We start from the raw sequence: 25,103 nt of genomic DNA on the forward strand, positions 1-25,103 counted from the left end.
GAAATAACATCTTTCATGCACACAACACTAATCAAACATACCAAATCTTTAATTATTGTGTATTTTTTTACTTCATGACAGTTCTCTTTTATAAACATTAAATAAATTAAATATATGCAAACAATGTCATAAATTGACAATAATTTAACAGTATATACACTGACATTTTCAGTTATTGCGTTCTTGTGTGAAAATGACTCCAATGCACACAACTTTTCTCATAAGTTATCTTGCCTTATTCTCTTCACCTCATGCCACTACCGTTTCAGCATCAAGCAAGCAAAAAGTACAAAAATAAGGTACAAAAAATGAACAGCTGAAGTTAAATTAATCAGAGACAAATTCCTTTGAGTATATTTTGGTTTTCCTTTGAGTATATTTTGGTTTTCAGTATGCTGAAAAGTTGTTTTATAAATAAGGTGAGAAAAAGATTGGGTTGTTTTAGCTGATATTTGTAGGTGTTCACAGAGTTTACATTATCCAGTGATTTGCTAATAATATACATACATGAGCAAAGTATTGCAATGATTTTGCATATGAATTACCATATGTACATGGAATAACAAAAAAGTAGAAGACCCTTGCATGATTATTTATATACACTATTTGAGGAGCCTTGCAATGACCTCATCTGTTAACAGAAATATAGAACTGCTACATTCATTGGAATATGTATGGAGACTGTCAGTGTGGATAAGTAATAACTGTTGCAGGCTTCGTATAACATGATATGTCTGTGAATTTATCAGGTTGATCTGGGCTTGGTTGATGAAAAGTGCATTCCTGGCAAAAGTCCATTACATTGATGAGATTTCATTCTGTCATCACTCGAAGACATCACCATTGCTTGGTTTGCTATCCAACTCTAAGGCTGGGTTTATCTCTCCATCCATGGAATCGACTTTATTTTCTGTTGGATCCTTTTTTTTAATGTAACGTTTGTACAGTAAGTAACCTAAAAAGACAAATGATATCACACAATCATGAAAATATCTTAAGTGGACCCTCTTTCTTGACTGACTGAGCCAAGCTGAATAATATCGATTGAAAAAAAACATTGGTTTACATAATAGTTACAGGACAGCATGCACTAACCGAATTGCATTGCCTGAAGATGGCAGCTACTTGTTCATTTTTTTGTTCCGGTTATAGAAATTTAGATACAATCTAGATTCTAGATATAGAAATTTAGATACAATCTAGTGTTATGGTAGCCAAAGACTGTTCAACTAAAACGTTTGATTTTTCAATACGATAATGATCAGTTTTGTAACTCAATTTTTATTGAACAGATTTTTTCATTTTACATAAGCAAACAAACTAAGTGTCCATCGGATAATACATTTTACATAGAAATGGCCATAAAAAATGATCAATTTCAAAGAAAAATTGATTGTCAAGTTTTTGAACTAAGAAAAATAAATCCATTTTCTGGAATGGTTTGATAATTTTGATAGTTATTTGCTAGCTATGGTAGAAAAGTTCTGTTCAATTTTAAAAAAAAAAATAAAAAATGAAAATGAATAGTATATTGTGTTTGAATTGACATTGAAATTACATTTCTATTATATCTAATGACATTTCTACTAATTTTATTACTCTCTCATTCTGTGTGTTATGTTTTCTAACTGAATACAATGCCTTTTATTGAATTGCATTGGGCAAAAAATAATAATAAAAAAATAGTAATATTAATGGCTAATAATATGCAACATTATAAAACAGTCAGAACAAAGTAAATTCATACTGATGGATTAACCTACTCTGCAGTGTATTCTGCCGGGATTACTGAATGACTGTGCAAAGAGTACAGTAAGTTAAATAAGCGGAAATACTCCTAAAGTCCTCTTGCTGCCAGTCAGTTAACCAAGTGGCAGCTTCTTGATTGGCATTTAAGGGGTTCGTTTACTAGATTGCTGCAATTTCTTCAGTAAGTGGACGTGCATATTATGGTATCCATACACGGTACAAATTTTTTCATCCAATCTTACCATTTGTATGTAGTATAAGGGTAAATTAAGTGAATATACTGAACGGATAATTTAGGCAGTTCCCTTATATTACATATAAATGGTAAGATTGCATGAAAAAAATTATACCATGTATGGGCACCATTAGGAGAATTTTTTGTACATCCCTAAAGAGAAGGTTGGGTGCAAATCAGTCAGACAATTTTCATTTCACTGGTCTAATCAGTTAACGTCCAGACACAATTCTAATTACACTGTCTGATAATGTAGTATGCAGATAGCTTACTTGTGTGTTTGATGTGGATTCCCAAGCTAAAAATTCTATTTTGAAAATCTGATCACATGATTTGAAGCAGGGTTGTGCAGGGTTGCTGCTCCTGTTTTTTTCTGTATCATTATGCTATTTAGACTGCAAGTAGGCATGTATAAGTAGAGCTATATGAGGACAGTGCATCCTGTCACTCTGCAGGTTCATGCTGCAGTAAGTGTATGATGATATATTCCGGCGAATAAGACAACAGGGCGTATAAGACGACTCCCCAACTTTTCCAGTTAAAATATAGAGTTTGGAATATACTCGCCGTATAAGACTACCCCTCTTCCAATGCACGCTAAATCATTTTTTTAAATCATGCACTGGTGCTATGTATGAACAGATACTGGTGCTGTACTGTATGTGGTACCCAGTATATAACAGTATATAGGCGATTGACTGGTTGGATTGGTCAACTCTCCCTCTCCCTAAGTGGATTGGTCAGCTCTCCTTGTCTGCTTGTTTATCAGAGCGGTATGGAAGAATAGATCATGCTGTGCCCATAAAACATGCCTCTTTCAACCTTCTGGCCCACCCTTGTATCCTATTTACCTCCTTCTCTGCTTCTCAGATCTCACACATGTGCGCCTGCGCCGCTTCACTACAGTCTTTAGCAGCGAGATCTGAGAGTTGGTAACAGGATAAGGCATATCACCCAGCAACAATGACACCCGGCGTATAAGACGACCCCTGACTTTTCATAAGATTTTCAAGGGTTAAAAAGTCGTCTTATACGCAGGAATATGCAGTATTATTGTGACTATATTTTGTTTTTCATGGGTCCGACTGCACTCCAGTTATGTTTTTTGTATTTATCATGGCTTTTATTTGAATCATGGCTTGATGTATTGTATTGTTGTGGTATGTCACAAAGTGAGGAAATTTCACTGTGGAGTAACACATAAAAAAGGCTGGGATAAGTAATAAGGATAAGTTACTCACCGCCTACTATAATCACGGCAAATGCTACTTGGAAAATACTGTAGACAAGTGGGAAAGTGTACATGTAAACAATCTGTTCTGGTTTAAATGAAAGTTGCAATATTGTAGTACAAAGCTGAGTATTTTGCATTCCAGTTTCCAAACAGACTGTGCGACATCTAAACAGTGTGGAAACAAAACAAAACAGAAACAGTATGTCAACCACTAGAACAACAGAAAGTTTTTGTGCAGATTTGCAATAAAAGTAAATGCATATTTACATTCTGGTGAGGAAGATGTTTTTTATCTCTCCCAGTAGCTGCATGGGAAGCCTCAAGATCTATGTTCCCAGTTTCACTTAAAACTTTTCAAATACTAGAAGAATCATGGTCTTGTTGGACCTAAAATAATGTAATTTTGCCGGCATGCCCCCCTCCCCCCCAAAAAAGCAGAGAGATGTTTCCCTCAAATAACATGTAAAATGCCCCCCCCCCCCCCCCGGTGCCCTGTGCAGTATACTTTATCTGTTGGTGTCTGCTGCTGGACCCATCTTCCTTCTATACATGCGGATACCGGGTTGCTGGCATATAGGTGAAGACATACATGCGCCCATGTTATGTCGAAGCCAACGGTGGACACCGACAGGTAAAATAGACTGCACGGGGTATGGGCGGCTTATTTTACACTGAAGGGCACATCGCTAGGAGTCACAAAGTGGTAGATGTGGCGTCACAAGGTTTTTTCAGGCTGAAATTGACCGGGAATTGGCATGCGGTGCATGAGCAGGCAATTGAAATCATATTTGCTTAGAGAGAGATCTGTCTCTTGGTCGATCTGCCCAGTGCCCATATATCGTCTGATATATGGGCACCTTCACACACAGACATGAACGCTTTCCTTATCCTAAGTCCAGATAGGGAAACAATACCAATTGGGAAACATTTTACTTAATCATTTTTCATGTTACATAAAAAATAACTTTTCAACACTTACAAATTGAAAAAAAAAATAGAAATAAATAGTAGGTAGAAAAAATATCAATATCAAACTTATTGTAAGTATTTTCTTGCTTGCCAGGGGTTTAAAGAGACTCTGAAGTCTCCTAAAAATCATGTTTTTATATTAATCTCTTTAACATGATTGCCCTAACTAAAACGCTGCATCCCCGCAGCTGAACTCTAACTAAATCCCCCCTAACTCCACCCCGCAAAATCCACAACTTTCTTGGTCGTGGATTTTGCTGCCCCGGGAGGCAGAGCTTTCAGCTGCAGCTCTGCCTCCATGCGCGTCAATATGCGCATATCTCCGCCTCTGCCCGCCCCTCTCAGTGAAAGAAGACTGAGAGGGGCGGGAGGAGGTGGGGATCCGCTCTGATAGACGCGTGTAGAGGCAGAGCTGCAGCCGAAAGCTCTGCCTCTCACAGAAGCGCTCCCCGCAATGTGCCCCGGGGAGTTTGGGGGGATTTAGTTAGAGTTCAGCCACGGGGATGAAGCGTTTTAGTTAGGGCTATCATGTTAAAGAGATTTTCAATATAAAAACATGATTTTTAGGAGACTTCAGAGTCTCTTTATAGGGTATTTTATTGATATAGTATGAAAGTATCTACTGTGAGAAAACTCAGAAGGCTTTGAACTACATCAAGCACTGCGACGCAAGTAGCAGAAGAAGTGTGGATGTTGTTAGAAGAGATCTATGCTGAGGACTGATAATTTTGATCTAATATTGAGTAGAGATGTTCAATACTCTGATGGTTTCTATAGCTGCTAAGTAGCTTTCTATCCAAATGACTGTATCACTTAAAAGCGTGTGTTAGAAACTATATTAAAAATGCAAGTTTTCTGAGTTCTGACCTATTCAGACTACTCTGTGTGAATGACTAGTTTCAAGGAGTAGCGAAACAACAAACTTGGCTGTCTTTTGGTGATTTCTGTTGTGTATTTCAAAGATACATACCTACTCCATGACTGATTAGCTATATAAGCCAAGACGAATCCAAAGAAATAGCCAAAAAGTGGAAATAATGTTCCCACAAGCCACATCTTAGGTTCTATATCCCATGCTCCTTTGTAAAGAACTCCACCAATTACAGCCATAACAAGAATGAGAATGCCACCAATACCCGAACCAACCTACCAAAGGAGAAAAAGTAATCAGTATGGTATAAATACATTTTCCTATTCTGTGAGATACAAAACATGACAAAAACATATTTACAGTAAAATGTAATTAACCACTTGAGGGCCGTAGACTTACAACCCCCCTAGTGACCAGGCTATATTTTACAATTTAGGCCACTGCAGCTTTAAGGACTCGCTGCAGGGCCGTACAACTCAGCACTCAAATGATTCCCCCCCTCCTTTCTGCCACCAACAGAGATTTCTGTTGGTGGGCTCTGATCCCTGCCGGCATGTTTGTTTATTTTTTTTTTATTTGTCTTTTTCTTTGTTGAAACAAATTTATGTATCTTTTTTTAATTACAGGCCCTTCTACCCCCGCCAGCCAATCACCGCGATTGGCTGTTATAGGCTGATGTTCCTGGTGCTCTGTAGAGGACAGCCGAATGACATGGCTATCCCCAGTACAGTGCTGCCATAGATCGCAGCGCTGTACATTGAAAATAGACGGCGTTTTCGCAGTCTAACAGTCTCCTAGCAGCGATCGCCGCAGCGAGTTCCCGCCCCAGGACTTCACGTCAATTGGCGTTGAGCGGTCCTGGGGCTGCCGCCGCATCCATGCCAACTGGCATGGAGTGGTCGTTAACAAGTTAATACATTTTAAGAGACTGCTAATATGTAAATACAGGTGCAATGTTGATATCTTCCATGCATACTGCAGCTAACAATTAACTGATTTTTCTATGTGTTTCAAATGTTTTATTGAAACTTTAACAAAATTACCAAATCCTCTATAATAAAACCCCTGTGTCCCTGCGTGTGCTGTCTCTGTGTAGCTGGGTCCATGCTTTTTGCTACTGCGCATGTGCACAGCACAGACCCAGGCAGCCGTTGAGGCAGGACGGGGCCAGAGAGCCTGGGCGGCATGTGCGTGGGCGGACTGCGCAAAAACAGACCTTGGGTCAACTAGTATACAATAAAACAGCTGTATCATAAAAATACTGTACATTACGAAGACAGATACTATGCATTTGATCCTGTGTTTCAAACACTTCCGAATTATTCATAGGCACACTTTTACAATAAATTATTAGAGACTCTCGAGTTAATACTATGGTCTCCAATATTTTGAAGTTGAAGGTTGAGATGTAAACCTTGGTGTACCAACAAAGATAATAATTTTAAGGAAGAGATTAAAAAAATTAAGAAAGATTTAAGAAATTAATAACTGCTGATTTTAATAGTTTTTAAAATTTGTCTGATAGCAGTTAGCAAAAATGCCTGACCATACTTAGTATATTCTTTAAAGGCCACCTGAGATGAGAGGCATATGAAGGCCATATTTATTTTCTTTTAATTGATACAGGTTGCCTGGCACACTGATGATCTTTTATGCATCAGTAGTACCTGAATCAGTTAACTCAAATAAACATCCAGCAAATCCAGCCAAGCATCTGATCTGCGTGCTTGTTTAGGGTCTATAGCTAAAAATATTAGAAGATCAGCTGAGCAGCCGGCAATACACATTGTTTAAAAGGGAATACATGTGGCAGCCTCCATATCCCTCTCACTTGAGGTGCCCTTTAACTACCTAAAGACCGCCTCACGCCAATGGGCGTGAATGCGGCGGCAGCCCCAGGACCGCCTAACTCCAATTGGCGTCAAGTCCTGGGGCTGCAGTTACCCAGGGAACGGCCACGCGCATGCACGATTGTTCACTGCCGATTCACGGAATGGAGTTCCGTGAATAGCCTGCTAGCCGCCGATCGCGGCTAGCAGGCTGCTTGTAAACATAAGGGGAAAGAAATCCCCTTTGTTTACAAGCGTACAGCGCTGCTGGGGGCCGCAGCGCTGTACGAGATCGGCGATCACGGGCCTCTGATTGGCCGGGGAGCGCCGGCCTCTCATAGGCTGATGCCTATGAGAGGCGGAACAGGACGGTTTGCCGTCCTGTTCCAATTTAGACTCCGGAGGGGAGAAGGGAAGGGGAGGGAGGGAGGGAGGAAGGGGAGAGCGGAAAAAAAAAATACAAACGGCCACAGCAATCTGACCCCTCCGGCGGCATGTCCCCTTAGGGACAAAAAAAGGAGGTTAGTCTGATCGCTGGGCACCTAAGCTGGGCTGTGCAGAAGGCTGAAAAGCCTGCACAGCCCAGTGCTGCACAAAACGGACTGGTCGTTAGAGGGGGCTACCACTGTAGTCGTCAAGTGGTTAAAGGATACATCTAGCAAAGTATAAAATAATCAGATTTATTAATCTGAGGCTTCCTGCAGCCCCTGGAAGTTTATGTGTCCCTGGCAGCATTTCCGTTCTCAAGCAGTCTCCCGGGGTCCCATCCATAGCAGCCACCAACTCGGCCAAGTTGGCGGCCTCAGTACCTCTGCGTCTGGGCAGAATGCTTCCAGCTTTGTAAGCGCGAGTGGTGCAACCGCTCACTTGCATATGTGCAGAGTCCGCCAACCTGGCCGGGTCAGCGGCTGTTACGAAGGGGAGTATACCTAAAACTTAAGCATCTTTAAATTTACCTCCAAGACTCCCTGTTGGTCTATTAACAGACCGATGGGAATCTGGAGCTCCCAGTCGGGTAAGGATCTGAAATGCATTGTGTTTAAACAAGCTGGATGCAACAATCCACTTCAAATGAAAAATATTATTATTTTGTATTTATATAGTGCTGCTGATATCTTCTGCTGAGCTTTCCAGAGAGTATTAGTCATCTCAGTGATTTTCCCTCACAGAAACTGACAACTCTAAACCATACCATAATCAGAATTGAATGCCCCTTTTTTGAGGTGGGGGAGGCAGTAATCAGCATGTTTTTAGAATGTGTGAGGAAACCCACCCAGCCCCGTGAAGAACATGCAAACGCCATGCAGATACTGTCCTGTGCCAGATTTAAACATGGGACCACAGCACTGTAAGACAAGAGTGCTATTCACTACAATGCCCAAATATGGAGCTTAATGGGAACCATCAGCCACATTCACCAGTTACAGTGGAAACTATGTTAAAGATCTCTATTTGGGTAATAAAATTGTCAGTCCACCTTTGATGTATGTTATATACAGCTTTTAAAACTGGACATTAAAAGCTATGTTTTGAGACTGATACACTGGTACTGGCACTGGCACTGCTTTAAATCCTGTAATGTTACCCTTAAGGTGGCCACACACCATACAATTTTTTAAATATCTGTTCAATTTAAGAATTGCAATCAATTTTTCTGACTGATTGTAACATTTCAAAAATATGACCAATGTACCACACACCTATGTTCAATCTTTCCCCAATTATGATAAAACTGATTGGAAACTCTGACAAAATTGCTAGGATGTGTATATTAATAAATTGACAATCTAACACACACCATACAATCTTTAAAAAAATTGAAGAGAAATATCTGACATTTCGGATCGATTTAAATCGAAAAAACAGGAAATCCGATCGTATTTTTCAGTTGAATGAAAAAAAAGCTTTCGATATTTTCGGGAGATACAATCGTTTTTATCGAATTGCTGTAAAATCGGATCATTTTATTGTATGGTGTGTGGCCACCTTAAGATGGAGAGTTAAGACCAACTTTTGTGTCACCAATCTGGGGACTGCATGTTAACATGTGCGGAACACCACCACTGTGCACTAGGTATTTATGTTGGTTTTGCACTTTACATATTTGTCCTGTTACTAACCATAGCAATTATCCTGGCAGGTTTTGGCCATTTATGATTAACAAAACTTCCAACGCAAACTGGAACAATCAGTGCAACTAAAGCAATACCTAGAAAAAATAAAAATATAAAAAATCATTATTAACATACAGTATTGGAACATAAAAAGAGGCTGTTTCTTCAAATTAAGAACGTTCAATAAGTAATACTAAATTAACTAACTGATTGGCTAATACATATTTTTGAATGTGTGGATTACTATTGGGTGGTAGTCTTTTGCCTCAGTTCCCCATCAGGTCCAATCATCCACTCTGGCCAACCCTTTACCTTTGATGGGTGTGGTTTTACACTATATAAGTTGTATGTGTTGCACTTAGGTGTTTGCATTTGACATTGAAGCAACTTCAGAAAGGTCTTCTAGGCCAAAACAGCGAGCTGTCGTTGCTGTCACTTACTTGGTGTGGTGCCGGTCCTTTGGAAGTTTGAGCTATAAAGTTAACCCTTGGCACACACATTTTTATTGCGCCTACTCTTTTGGGTGCTCCTGGTTTCACATTTTGCTTAATGATTTTATGAATTCATATTGCATTCAGACTTTTTATAGACGTCTTTCTGCTTACTCCCTTTTGTAAACTCTTACTTAAAGAGACACTGAAGTATCTTAAAAATCATCTTTTTATTAATAAATCCTGTGTAACCATTACTGTCCTAACTAAAATGGTGCATCCCCACCGCTGTACACTATCTAAATCCCCCCTAACTCCCCCCTCCATCTCCCCCGGCAAAATCATTGACTTTCTTGGTCGTGGATTTTGCTGCTGTTGGAGGCAGAGCTTTCAGCCGCAGCTCTGCCCCCATTCGCTTCTATCAGTGACGGATCTCCGCCTCTCCCCCGCCCCTCTCAGTGAAGGAAGACTGAGAGGGCGGGGAGAGGCGGCGATCTGGGCTGATAGATGCGCCTGAGAGGCAGAGCTGCGGCTCATAGCTCTGCCTCTCACGGAAGCGCTGCCCGGATTGTCCCCCCGGGGAGTTTGGGGGGATTTAGTTAGATTACAGTGGCAGGGATGCGGCGGTTTAGGTAGGGCAATAATGTTACACAGGATTTTGGAATAAAAAGTGGATTTTTAAGAGACTTCAGAGTCTCTTTAACCACTTCAGGACCACAGGTTTTTTCCACTTCAAAACCAGAACAATTTCCACATCCCACTCCTCCCATTTATTCAACAATAACTTTATTGTTACTTATCACACTGAAATTATCTTTTTTTTTTATATTATTTTTTCGGGACAAACCTAGACTTTCTTTGGGCAGTACCTTTTTGCTAAGAAATTATTTTATTTATATGCATTTTGCAGGGAGAGAAGAAGAGAAAATAAATAAAAATGCCACCATTTCTCAGCTTTCAGTCATTGTAGTTTAAAAATAAAATGTGCTACTGATGATGAAACAGACACATTTTATTTGCCCATTTGTCCCGGTTATTACAACGTTTAAATTGTGTCCCTAGTACAATGTATGTATGTATGCATGTAATATTTTATTTGGAAATAAAGGTGTCCTTTTTTCAGTTTAGTGTTTTCTTAATTATAATAATAGTTACAAACCTTTATTTACCAAAATCCACAGTAATATACCCTCATGACATACATATTATTCTTAATTATTTTATATATATTTTTTAATTTATTTTTTTTACAAGTGTTTTATTTTGCAGGCGGGAGACAAAAAGCGATCGTTAACAGTGGTGGTAAGTAAACACTGCACATATCTATGCCCTGAGCCTGAAGTGAAGTTTTGCGAGGCGTAGATATGTGTAGCAAGGGTCCTTAAGTGGTTAAAGTACACCTGAAGTGAGGAAAATAAATTACATACAAACTTCAGTAGTGAAGCCTCTGGATTGTCCTACAGATCACTGTTACAGCACAGAGTCCCTATATACCTATTTGACTCACCCCAGTCAAATAGGGTCCTGGTCATGAGTGTGGCTGTGGACAAGTGCATGCAAACTGGGCATGCATGATTAAGGTCCTGTATGACAAATAGAACAAGGCATGGAGGAAAGCAGCCATTATAACTGGCTTTGTTCTACTAAGCATGTGTGGACCTCAGCGTTTGGCTGTCCACAGCTGGGAGAGTAGCCAGAATATGGAGGGACTCTACACTGACATGGTTGGCTCTAGAAGGATCTGAGAAGCCCCTAGACAAGGCCTGGGCAAACTTTTTTCGGCCCGGGCCGCTTTCTGCAGACAGTTGGCTGCATTCCTAACATTCCTGGCCTCCTCCTTCTTTCCTCCTCCCTTCTGCAAAGTTGCGAGCGGGCGATTAGCAGGGGTTAACTCACCTGTACTCACCGCTTCCTGCATCGCGTCTCCATGGTAACAGGTCATCAACGTGACACGCGTCACACGACACGCAGCGTATGGCAACACGTCATGTGGGTCGCCCTGTTGCCATAGAGATGCGATGCATGGAGCAGTGAGTAGGTGAGTTAACCCCACTAATCACACGCTCGAGACGCTGCACAGGCCGTATTTTGCCCAGCGCTGTCCTAGACCATGCAGAAGCTTCCAACTGCTGAGGTCAGTTATCTTACATTTGTTTTTTTACTGACATCAGTTGCCCTTTAAGGCAGGGAACACACTTGACTGTTTTTGTGCGCGTTTTCTGCACAGAAAACTGAGATCTCATTTAATATCAATGGGATAGTTCACACTTAATATGTTTTCGTGCGCAAAAAAACCCTGACCTTCTGATCATGATTCTTCACATTTTGTCAGTTTTCTCTATCAATTACATCAGCTGCTGTGAAAAAACGCGTGTGTTTTCCTGCATAGGAACACACTTGGTGTGCAGGAAAAAGTATGCAGAAAAATGCCGTCGGAAAACTGAAAGACAAGTGTGTTCTCTGCCTAAAGGAACACTGAGGCAAATAGCCTCAGGGAAACACAGGCCATCCATAAGTACTGACATTGGAACAATCACTTACAGCAGTGGCAGTTTTCTTCTGAATGGCTCTATTAGTGGGTAACTTGATCCTGTATAGGCCCTGACCAGCTGAAGTCGGATCTAGGTGACTACGCATGTGCAGTAGCTGAGTGCCACTGCTCTCTCTTCGCTACTGCCATTTTCCCGATCGCAATATGACACCAGGCAACTTTCATAGGATCAAGAAGGTGGCAAAGTGAGAGCCAGCAGTTGCAGTGGAGGATGCCAGCTCCTCTTCTGAACTTTTCTGTAAAGGATGGGTATAGGGATAAAAGCAAGCTACAGGGGTAAGCAGAGGAGTGGAGCATCTAGTGGAGCGATGGAAGAAGTGGAGGCCCACCTCCACGGCAAGGATCACTTGGGGGGGGGGGGGGCTTGGCGTTTTCACCATTAGCGGAGCATATATCCTCCTCCTGCATCAACTACAATTGTCCTCCACTGCTGTAGCAGCCCACTATCAGTCTGCATCCTGGGTCCTGAGTCTTTCTGCTTGTTGCATGATGTCATGCAACTTTCAGAGGATCAAGATGGTGGCAGAGTGAGAGCCAGCAGTTACAGTGGGGGATGATGTCAGCCCCTCTTCTGCACTTCTCTGCAAAGGATGGGGAGGATGCTGAGAGGCAGCTGCAGGGGGAAGTAAAGGAGTGGGGCACCTATGGGAGTAAAGGAAGAAGTAGGGGCTCTGCACCATGCCAAGTATTATATGGGGGAATCACTTGAGAGGAGCCTGCGCATGCTATTGAAGGGAAGTGACTACACAAATGTGGCCACATGTGTTATTTGATGCCTTGTCTGTGGGATGGGGAATATATATGTATATAGATATTGAATAAAATGTTACGTTTCATATGTACATTATGTACATTTGCACAGCAACCTTTAGATGCTTTACATTTACCCTTTGTATAATATTTCCCACAGAATCCTTGGTAATATGTTTCTCAGTAGCCCTTGTTTAATTAATATTTTCATGGTTGAGCTAGCTACTTGATATCTAATTACACTTATGGTACATTGCAGTAACTTCCCTCTTTTATTCTGTAGACAATAGAGAAACATGTTGACCTTCAGAAACACTTACCAATAGTTGAGTAAGGAATAACAATGGCATTGGCATCCACCCACATTTTGGTGTAGAGAAACAGACATAGAGGCATCATGCCTAATGCGAAGAGCGTGGAACAAGATGTCATGCCTACGCTGCAAAACAAATCAACATGCAGTGATCTTTCCTTACATATGAGTTATTTCAAACAAATGTAATATAGCAGTCATACAAAAGTACAAAAGCAGATGTAGAAAATCTAATGTTGCCATCCAGTCTGTAATGATAATTCATCTGCTTGTGCTAGCTAGAGCTGCCAGCTGCACTAATGTGGAATGATGCTTAGTTGGTTAAAATGCTTATTTTGTCTGCCAGAAGATAAATATAAGGATCCATTTCCACTAGCCACCGCGTGTGGCTGCGAGACGCGCGGTGGCACTTCCTGGTCAGCGGGAAAGCTGACGAATCCCAGAAGCCGTGCCATGCACGGCTATGGGATTCGCAGCCTCCCGCACAGAAACTGACGGTAATGTCAGCTGAATCGCTAAGGTAAGCGATTCGGCCGGCGGCGCTATTGTTTCCTATGGCAGAGTTTTCCCGAGCGGATTCGGCCTGGTTTCCGCACTCGTGGAATTGAGCCCTTAGGCTTTTAAAAGTCTGTTGGTAAATATCACTGAAGTGTGCAATTAGTTTTATTAGAATTTGTTTTTATTCAGTTTCAACATGTATTTGTTATTACAATCTTTCTCCTGCAATATTTAAACTGTGTTTCCAGTGTACCTGCACTGACCTTGGACATTCACGAAAGATGGGCAAATTTGACTTGCGCAGGAATCGCACAGCAATTCTGCTGTTCCACTTACTATGTAGCACGTTGCACAATTAGCATGAGACACATTGTACAATTAGCGTAACTAGTAACATGAGTGTTGCATGCATTACACTACATGCATAGCGCATGTTACTCTGACAATGTGAGTGCTGTCCAGGTAACATGAGTCACGCTAATTGCGCAATGCTTGCTATGTTGTCCACATCAATAAAATCAAGTAAGGATACCTGGCCACACTCCCCTTACCACAGCTGAGGTGCATTCACGATCAAGTCACCAGAGCACTCGGTGGGTGGCAGCACAATCTCTGTATTCCACAAAAATAGGCACACTCAACAGATATGTTGCAAAAAATATAGCTCTTTTAATGAAAAAACACAATCCATTAAAAATCACGTGTCAGACAAGGACCAGCAACCTGCAATAGATAGGTCTTATAGACACCCACAGTCCATCAAAATACCAGCTGGTTGCCTTGGAATAGATAGTCCATGAGGCGATAAAGTCCAAAGTCCACAATACAGCAGATAGTATGTCTTGGATAGTGACGACAGACACAGGCCTAGAGCTGTTTCGGGCATCTGCCCATCCTCAAGCTGAGAAATGTGAACATTTTATGGCTTGAGGATGGGCGGATGCACAAAACAGCTCTAGGCCAGTGGACTCTATTACCTCATGGACTATGTATTCCAAGGCTACCAGCTGGAATTTTGATGGACTGTGGATTTCTATGATACCTATCTATTGCAGGTTGCTGGTCATTGTCTGACACGTGATTTTTAATGGATTGTGTTTTTTCATTAAAAGAGCTATAATTTTTGCCACATATCTTTTGAGTGTGCTTATCCTTGTGGAAAACAGAGGTCGGCACCAATAAAGGTATAATCTTCAAGTGCTCCTTTCCAATGGCATCTTTGCTTATTTTTAGTGAATATGACCCATAATGAGATAAATATGGGTTACAAGACCTCAGGCTGGTGGATGGTTGGAGGGTTATGCATCCTTCTGACAGAGACTATACGTTTTTCTCCCCCTTGCATAATTCTTATAGTAGAATAGACTATATGTTGGTGTCACATTGGCTATTAGACCATCAATTTCAATGTAAGATTGACCAGATGGTGTGGTCGGACCATTTCCCTGTGATTGGCTCATTTGTGATTGGAGGTCACTCTAAACCTGAATTTGCATAGCGATTAAACAGCGCTCTTTTGGAAGACCCGCTATGTAAAGAGGGACTAATATGTGCAATTACTGACTTTAAAATAACACATGAAGGGGATTCTTCTTCCCCTCCTCAAATGGGAAACCCTGAAATGTGTCTTACGTGGAATTCTTATTTCACATGGAACACGTATAAAGAAGGAACGTACCCATCGAATAACTACACTGCTGATGGAGATAGGTAGCTTGGAGACTTTACATAAGACACACAGGGATCCTGGAATAGTCATTAAATTATCAAGAGCGAGACACGAATTATTGAAAATATTAGATGCTAGAGAAAAGCTGTCAGCTCGGTTACATGAGATGGGAAATAAAAGTGGCCGGGCGTTGGCGAGAGTTATCCATCCTAGACAAACAACGCCTTACATTTCAAAGATAAATTCACATTCAAAGGGTGTGACATATAAATCAAAGGAAATAGCAACAATTTTCAAAGAGTATTATAGCTCTTTGTTTAATATTCAAGGTAAATATCACACCCTTTCACTATGTGAATTGAGGGAGAAAATTCGGGAGTATATGGGGATGAGGAAAAACCAGAGGATTTTAACAGAGGAGTCTGAGATGCTCGAGGGGGATTTTTCTGAAGGGGAGCTGACGGCAGTAATTCAGGCTTCAAAAAATGGAAAGAGCCCGGGACCGGATGGTTACAAGGCCCCTTTCTATAAAACCTTTCAGAAAGAATTGATACCAGTGATACTTCAATCTTTCAATTCTATCTCGGCTTCCACCATTCCCCCCCCCCCCCCAGGCTTTACAGGCACATATCGTTGTCTTACCTAAACCTTACCTGGTAAAGACCCAATGGATTGTTCTGGGTTCAGACCTATTTCTCTGATCAACCTGGATATGAAGTTCTCTGCCAGTTTGATAGCAAATAGGCTACGACCGTTAATACCACACCTGATACATGGTGACCAGTCCGGATTTGTCCCCCATAGAGAATTGAGAGACAATATGCTTAAAGTTATTACTTTGATTGAGTATTTTCAACATACGGGGACGCCCTGCTGTCTGGTTTCCATCGACGCAGAGAAGGCGTTCGACAGAGTTAGTTGGGTATTTTTAGAAATGGCATTATATCAAGCCAGCCTGGGCGCATGCCTAGTCGGAAAAATTATGTCTTTATACACCTTCCCAACAGCCAGAGTGAGAGTAAATGGTTTACTGTCCGACGCCTTCAGCATTCAGAACGGTACCAGGCAGGGCTGTCCCCTGTCTCCATTACTGTGTATTCTAACCATTGAACATCTAGCAAACACTATCAGACAAAATCTTTCAATAATGGGGCTCCGAACCCGGTCTGGTCACCATAAGATTTCATTGTATGCAGACGATATACTGTTGTTTATCTCCATGCCTAAAACTTCAATCCCAAACATACTTTCCGAAATCCGCACTTTCAGCGATCTTAGCAACTTCAAAATAAACCCTACTAAAACGGAAGCTCTAAACATTAATTTATCACAAAAGTAAATAACAGAATTGAAGTATGAATTTTCATTTAAGTGGCAAGTACATCGCATTAAATACCTGGGAATTAATATACCCACATGTCTTGATGATCTTTACGGGCTGAACTACACCCCACTACTACATCAGATCTCAAGGGACCTAACCTAGCAATGTGTGTCAGTTAGTTTGGTGTTAATCTTGATGAATGATGATGGATTAATTGGCAAGTTTTGACATGCAGTTGGAGAACACTGACAAGTACACTACAATAGTTCTGCCACTGTAAAAGCCACGGCTCTACTCACTGTAGCCAGATATTTGGTATGCATTTGGACTCTTTGCATCTGTTACTGAGTGTGTACATTATTTTTGTAGTTACAGAGCCAAGGGCCCCAGTGCAATGGTTATGTTGCCCCCAGCATTGTATATATAACAGTTTTAGTGCACAATACAGGGTACTCAAACCTGCATTTGAGGACAGCCACAGTGTAAGGCCTCGTTCACATCTATGCAGTGCAGATGGCCCTGCAGTCAGAACAAAACGCGTAGGGTCACACGCCATCTGCGCCGCTACTCGCTGTGCTGCTGATCCCATCCATTGACAGTGATGGGATCAGCTCTGCGCTTGCTGGCAAAATGCATGCAGCAGTACGGAAGCTCATCATAGCTCATTGTACTGCTGCGCAACGCCTTTGATGTGCACGGCAGAAGGGCTGTCTATGCCCCTCTGCTATTCTTGCATGTCACCATGTCATATGCGTCCAAATGCACACGGACGTGCGTATGATGTGAATGAGGCCTAAGGGTGCCCATACATGATACATTTTTTGAATATACTTTTTTCATTTGAGAACTATGATTGATTTTTCTGAAAGATTTTTAACTTTTGAAAAATCTGACCAATGTATCTCACAAGTAAGTTAATTTTTTTTCCTCCCAAGTATGAAAAAATGTCAAACACTCGGAAAAACTGCTTGGGTCTATAAATCAAGAAATGTTAAATCTATCCTACACCATTACATTTTCTGACTAATTGATCAGTAGTTTACATCATGGCAAACTGAAAAATATATACAAAAATAAATAGAAAATTCAATAAATTCTCAAAAAAGAAAAGGAAAAGTGAACAATTTATTGTATCGTGTGTGGCCCCTTCAGAGGGTCTTAATAGGCAGATGTGAACTGGCTGTTGATGATTACTGGCATTGAAAGCACATACCAAGGTGATCATTATGACTATGTTAACAATAAAAAGCTTAGCATAGGTGTCCCCTGAGGTCTACTGAGGTTGTTTTAATGATCCAGGCATGTCATATCTTTAAATGACAATTGGAAGCCTAGTCCATTGTTACTCTCCTTACCCTGCCCATAGAAGTCCCTTCGTCATGTGGTGTGCCCACTGTGCCATCACCTCCCCCTCCCACCAACACACATTCAGCTAAAATTCTGCGTGTATGCACCTTTAGTCGTTCATCTGGGCTCTGCTTTGAATGGCCACAGACCACATTTTCCTCATATTATATTTAAATGAAACAGCTGCTTGAGGAAAGACATGTGGACCAGCTACCTTCCATAGCTATTCTGCAACTTGGATTTGTTGTTATTCATGGCTTTTCAGTTCAGCTTCATACCCCCAAACATTACAGCTTCATCACTTAGGATTGCATTCCCATGACAACACTTTTTGTGGCTATATTTTGTTAGCTTTACAACATTATTTTGGTACTATCATCCACATTTTCCCAAATCAACATGCAACATATATCATGTCAAATCAAAATGTCTCGAGTCTTAGAAATCGCTTTAAGTGACAGGGCATACTTCCTCTATGTAGGGCCATGGATGGGAGCAGTGCATGATCAATGATCACATTGCTATGTGCTGCATGGAGTAGTACTCAGCTAGCAGTGGAAGTAGAGGAAACTGTATCAGATTAGATTTCTATAGCTTGTCATCCGGCAAGGATTGAGACTTAATGCCTTGGGTGACATTGCAGGGCTGAGACTGTGCAGACACATCACTAGCCTGTAGGCTAGCAACGTGTTCAGTTACTATGCGGTAAGGAAGGTCAAGGGAGTGGTGCAAGATTGATGTCACGAGGCAGGCAGGGTGGGGAGAACAATGCTTTCAGCCTGCGCTCGACCTAATCAGACGGCCAAGCCTATTGCTGACTGAGACGTGGTGGGCATCGGGGGCCACTGTACACGCACTAGGTCATCGACAGAGGAGGTCATTATCTACTGCCTTGGCCGTGTTTCAACTAGCATGTATGTAAGGCTTAAAGAGAACCCGAAGGGGGGGGGGGGGGGTGGCAGATAGGACACAGAGGCATGTTCTCTGTCTCATGACATACCTCTGTGTCCCCACACTGCCTCTCCACGCTATAGCCCTCAGAGATTAGCAACAATATTTGTTGCTGTCGCGGAGGTAAACATAGGGGAGATGAATAAAACAAAGAAACCGAGAGCCCGGTATGGTGTAGTATGTATTGGAACCAGAAGAATAATTGACAAGTAAGTATTATACTCACAAACATGGGTTACCGCATAGGCAACCACTGTATAGGCAGGTGGGGAGATTAGACCTGTCCCCACTCAGGATTAAGATGTCGCTCTCTGTAGAAGGAAAAGAGGGTATATCACCCTTCCACCAGGGTGGAATTATTGATAGTAAGCTGTGCAGAGGCGCCAAAAGGATAAAAATATACTAAAAAGTTTAAAATATTCGGGTGGCGGTGGTGGACAGGTCACTCCAAAAAGGACACGAAATTGTCACTTGAGCAAAAGACAATTTAATTAAATACTCCACAAACAATTCGCAACGCATTTCACGGGCACAATCCCGCTTCATCAGGCAATAGACATACGGAGTATCACGGCTAGATGTCCAATACACGCTTGGCACCTCTGTATTGGACGTCTAGCCGTGATACTCCGTATGTCTATTGCCTGATGAAGCGGGATTGTGCCCGTGAAACGCGTTGCGAATTGTTTGTGGAGTATTTAATTGAATTGTCTTTTGCTCAAGTGACAATTTCGTGTCCTTTTTGGAGTGACCGGTCCACCACTGCCACCCGAATATTTTAAACTTTTTAGTATACTTTTATCCTTTTGGCGCCTCTGCACAGCTTACTAATAGGGGAGATGAATTCCCTGTTCAAAACGCCTGCCAGGGACATTCCTACAGAGTTTCCAGAGCTGCCATTGGGCATCTCTCTCTCCCTGGCTGTGCCCCCTGCCGCTACCCCACCTTCCTGCATGCTGTGAATAAGAGACACAGTATCTCATTCCAGTGTCGTGACCCAGAAGTCATGAAAGTGAAAGTGGGCCATTGCAGCCCACCAGAGCGGCGGTTTTTGCGGCTACCTGATCCCATCAGCCCCTCGGATCAACCTGCTTTTTTTTATTTTATGAGCCCACCTTGGGCTCTCTTTAAAGAGGAACTTTACTAAATATAATGTAATGAATAAAATAGCTTACTTTTTACAGTATTACTTTATAAATTATCTAGTTAATGTTTGCCGATTATAAAAGCTTTCTGCATCATTCTTAAATTTATCACAGATGGTGACAACTTTACTTCTGGCAAGGTGCATTACTGTGGTATGTCTGCTTGTTATTAAATGACCAGAAACAATACATGGGCCCATATGCAATTCACCTTTTCTCCTAGGAGATTATTTTCCATATTCTCTTTATAATACCTTTTAAGCTTTTTGCCATTGAAAAAGTATCAAAAAGTAGGTAAAAAAGTACCATGAGAATTACTCTGAGTATTTTCTTGCTTACTGGGGTTTAACAAAGCATGTTATTGAACAGGTGTGAAAATATCACCAAAGAGAAAACTCAGGAGAAAACGTTAATTGCATACGGTCCCTGGGTGATATTTTCAAAATTATCAATAAAATGCCTTTTAAACCACTAGCAAACTAGAAAGTACTACAAATAATTTTGATAGTACTTTTTCACCTCCTTTTTGGTACTTTTTCAGTTGCAGTTTAAAGTCCTGAAAAGTTATTTTAAATAGAAGCTGAAAAATTGTCTCCTAGGAGAAAATGCAGGAGAAAAAGTCAATTGCATATGGGCACTGGTCTCCCAGAGTCCTCTGGGGCAAAATGCTGTGACATCAAAAAAGCTAATAACTGCATTGCATCATTGGTTCCTTTTAAAATTATTAAAAAAATGTAATTTTTGTTTTAGATAAGAGTAGAAGCACACTAAAAAATATAGCTATCAATTACAGCTGTATAAATAAGTATTAAACAACATATTGTAATATGTTATACACTTACCTCAAGTCCATGTCTCCATCTATCCAGTACGCCACAATGTTTGAGGCATTTCCTCCTGGGCAGCAACCCATGATTACGACGGCTATAGCTTGGAGTGGAAGAATGTCAAAAGCCAGGGATAACACAAAGGCTGACAAGGGCATTATTCCAAATTGACAAAGAAATCCTACAGCTATGCCCCATGGGCGCTTTACATGGGCCCAGATTTTTATTAATTTCATTGTGCAGCCCATGGAAAACATAACCAGTGCAAACAAGACAGTGATTGTAATGCCTATCATCGAACTTAATTTGGCATTATAATTATCTACTGGCAAAAGGCAGGTAGTGTTTGCACAAATAGTGGCATGTTCAGGGCAGAAATAGTCATTTTGTACCACTAATGATCTTGAAAATGGAAAGCCTTCCATTGTGAGTATAAAAAAAATTCCTTATGTGAATCTAAAAAACTTGACTGCACTAAAACCAATCCATCTAGCTTAACCCAATGGAGTGCATGCTGCAGAACTGTTCACCTCCTATTTAAAGCGTATTAGATGCAATAAAAAGCTGTAAATGCCTAGAATTAGTTGGTTCATCTACTGTTCATATCCTGTTCCTTATTGTAAGAAATGGAGTGCAAGAGTCCACCATGACATGCCAGAATAGGGGTATATTTTAACTTTTATGACACCAAATGAAGTTTACTCATTTATTTACTCCCAGCTCATAATTATGGCATTTGCATAGGTCTCTGACCTGTCTGACAAAAGTCCAAAATTCAACTGCATTTATGTAAAAAGAAACCTGCTCTGTGCTCACTTTGATGAAAAACTTCAATGTGTTTTCTTTATGAACACAAACATTTATTGCTAGGCCAGACAAATGGAGCAAGGTGATGGGCCTGTTCTCTGTGATCAATTGCTATAGTGTGTTTGGCATTCACTGCTGGTTGGAGGCAGAATGGGTTAATGGTAATATGGCGCTTGATCATTGCATTACACAATTCAGTAACATCTGAGCAAGTTGCCTATTAGAGATTACATGGAACAGTTTTAAACTGCATGGTGAGCTGAAGGTTATTCACTGCCTGACAACTGCTCACCAGTACTACTCATGTTAATGACCCCATTTAGGTGTAAAGGCAGCAACTCAGTCCCAGTTGTTCTCTGACTTCTGGGTCGCTGAACTGTATGGTAACTATATGGTGCTGAAGTAGCATTTACTTGCAGTGGCCCCATCACCTATGTTCCAAGTTAGTATATATAAATTGGTTTTCTATCTCAATATATGCTATGAACATTATTTTGCTGAGAACATTATGTTTCAGTATTCTAAAGATTTTATGCAGCTTCTGTCAGAGATTGCTAGGCAAAATTTTAAGATCTGCCTCCCAGGAGCATTGTGGGAGAATGATGTCTGTAATATGTAAATTACACATGTAGATCAGGGAGTATAAATACATGCATCACAGCTGCATAGCTAAGGAGCTATGGGCCCTGGTGCAAGTTTTACATGGGGCCCCCCAAGCACTCTATACATAACAATTGATACGGCGCACCAAAACCTGCCAATGACAACAACAGTGTCAGAGGTGCAAGTAGGGGATGGGAAACAGTTTGTTAATGATTATTACAATTTAAAGCATCTATAGAAGTGATTATTACCAACACAGGGCCAATAGAAAGATAATATTGTGCTTGAGAGAGGGCCCCTTGGGGCCCCTCTGACCCAAGGGCCTAGATGTGGTCGCTACCTCTGCAACCCCTATTGCTACGCCACTGATGCATCAGAAGGGGCATGCTAACCTGAGCCTTAGGAGTGGCTATCCTAAATATAAAAGACTAAAAAGTATGCAGATTTTTATGATAAATTGTTGTTTATTAGATAAAATGTTATGGAAAGTCAAGTTTCCTTTTGCTGAGTCTTTTTAGTTTCAGTATTTTTCATTTGACCAATAAAGTAATTTTGAGTGAAAAATCATAACAGCAATTGCTCGCCCCAATGGGATGTATATCAAATTAGTAACTTACGAATCAAGATGTGTTATAAACATTCTTTAATAGAGTGAATAACAGTGCATTCTATGAGTGGAGCCACTTGACATTATCGGCATGGCTATGGGTCGACTAATTGTCAGAGCCCTGCAAATAGGGTTGAATCTTGAACCGGGGACACAAAAAGCAAAGTGGGACAGGGAGTCGAAATAAAGCATGCCTCAAACAGTGAAAGCACAGGCTCTGGGGCCTTCAATGTCACTTGCCGAAAGCCAGAGCTGCCAGGTTTTGGTGAAAATGTCCATAGTGTCATTGACTATTGCTAATAATCTTTTGTAAATAAGTATATCAGTGACAATAGTTTTAGTAAGCTGTATTGAAAGAGTGGGCTGAAGCCATTGTCTCGCTATATATAGCCCGGCAGCCTTGGCTATATGCTGTGCTTGACGGTGAATCGGTGATGGATATATTTCCATCCCACAGGTTTGTCATCCAAGAGCAGCACCAGAGTGTCAGGAGGAAGGAATTTACATAAAATCATATTGATGAGAGCAGAGATCTCTGATCAGTATGGCCTGACCACTGGGCAAAACCACTAGATGTGTGCTGCATGACAACCTAACCACATCTTCTAAAGCATAGGTTAGGTAGGCTCAATGGAGGACTTTCATATTCATTTCAATATGAAAGAAATAGCTTCTACCTTTAGATAGGGTTAAGCAACATTTGGACCAGCGAGTTTTGGACAGCATGAGGCCAAGGTCCCATTGTACCATACGGTTAAGCTTAGACATTTCCACTGGTTAAGAGAAAGTTGAGTACAGATAGGAAATCAGACCACCTTCAAGAGGTCTAAGGTAACACCATATTTCGAAAATCGTCCGAGGGCAGATCTGGTTTGGGTTAGATTTGAAGGACATAATGTCATGGTCAGGGCCGGATTTGTACTTTTTACCGCCCTAGGCCTACTATCATCAGCCGCCCCTGACCAATGGGGTCCTAGCAAACCCACCCCCCCCCCCTCCTTCCCATACACAAACCTTTTCCCCAGCAAACATACAGTGCAGCAAATTGCTCCCAATCATTGGAGTCAGGTGCTAAAAAATAAATTGTGCCCCCTTGAGTTGTACCCCCTCCCAAATACAGCACATCCCCCACCGAGGACAAGAATTAGGGCCCTTTTCCATGAGCAGTTGATAGGCAGTGAAATGCCTCACAAACTCTCACAACTGCTCACGGCTGCCTGGTAACTGCTTGCTGAGCATACAGTACAACTGTTCTTGAAAAACGGGCCTTATGCTGGGCATACACGGTTAGTTTTGCGCTGGTATCAAGCCAGTGGCTCGATGCGCGCGGATCGATTCCCGCTCATCCCCGCAGGCGCTGCTAATCAGCCGCTCGTTTCTTCCCATTGTTCTCCCCACCGGTATCGAGCACAGTATCGATCCGGCGGAGTATCAGACAGGTTGGATCTTATCAATCGAGCCATCAGCGGCTCGATTGATAAGAATTATCTGACCGTGTATGCCCAGCATAAGACAGTAAGCTCCTCTGAGGATAACTAGTGACATTACGGCAGGAATTAGACTAAACTTCTTTGAGGACAGAGACATGATGGCAGGGATTACATTGCAAGCTCCTCTGAGGACATTTTATGTGGCCATACATTATGCGACCAGGCAGTTGATCGACCATCCAATTCGATTATTATAATTGGATGAAAATCAGTGCCACAAAGAGGCCAAAATTGCTTGCATGTGTCGAATGAACATGCTGCAACAGGTGGTTGCCGGTGTATACGTGGGTGCGTGTGTGATGCGTGTATGTGCGGAAGAGTCCAGAGATGGAGCCAGCGTGGGCCACAAGGGGACACATTTTTCACTGGGGGAACAGCTCCGGAGGCGGTGTAACAAGGGTGATTACTGAGAGATTTCATGCTGAAATTGATCAGGAATTGGTCTGCAGTGTATGGGCGGCTGACAGATTTCTCTCGGATCAGAGAGAGATCTGTCTCTTGGTCGATCTGCCCATACATAGTCTGATGTATGAGCAGTGGGCACCTTTAACCACTTCGGTACCAGCAGCCTCTGCCCCCTTAAGGACCAGAGGGTGCTGGTACAGTAAACCGCCGCTTCCCGACGAATCGCCGCTAAAATCCGCCGCTCCCGCCGGTCATGCCGCTCCGTCCCCGCCGCAGGCTGCTCTCTCTGCCGTCTATGACGGCAGAGCGCTGTGCGCCGGTCAGGAGCCGCTTTCATTGGCTCCTGACCCTGTCACTCAATGTAAGCCAATGGGATTGGCTTAC

General features: G+C 41.7%; 1 protein-coding gene across 1 annotated transcript; it reads right to left on the reverse strand.

Moving 5' to 3' along the window:
• Positions 1-451: 451 nt before the first annotated feature.
• LOC137544205 (ileal sodium/bile acid cotransporter-like) lies at positions 452-21,103 on the reverse strand. The gene is made up of 6 exons (XM_068265260.1): positions 20,823-21,103; positions 13,054-13,172; positions 9,008-9,096; positions 5,158-5,333; positions 3,226-3,383; positions 452-955 (listed from the first exon to the last, which is right to left on the reverse strand). Exons 1-6 carry the CDS (start codon positions 21,101-21,103, stop codon positions 825-827), a joined length of 954 nt encoding a protein of 317 aa, XP_068121361.1. The 3' UTR covers positions 452-824.
• Between the last annotated feature and the right edge of the window lie 4,000 nt (positions 21,104-25,103).

Source organism: Hyperolius riggenbachi, chromosome 2 (assembly GCF_040937935.1).
Source record: "Hyperolius riggenbachi isolate aHypRig1 chromosome 2, aHypRig1.pri, whole genome shotgun sequence".
NCBI lineage: Eukaryota > Metazoa > Chordata > Amphibia > Anura > Hyperoliidae > Hyperolius > Hyperolius riggenbachi.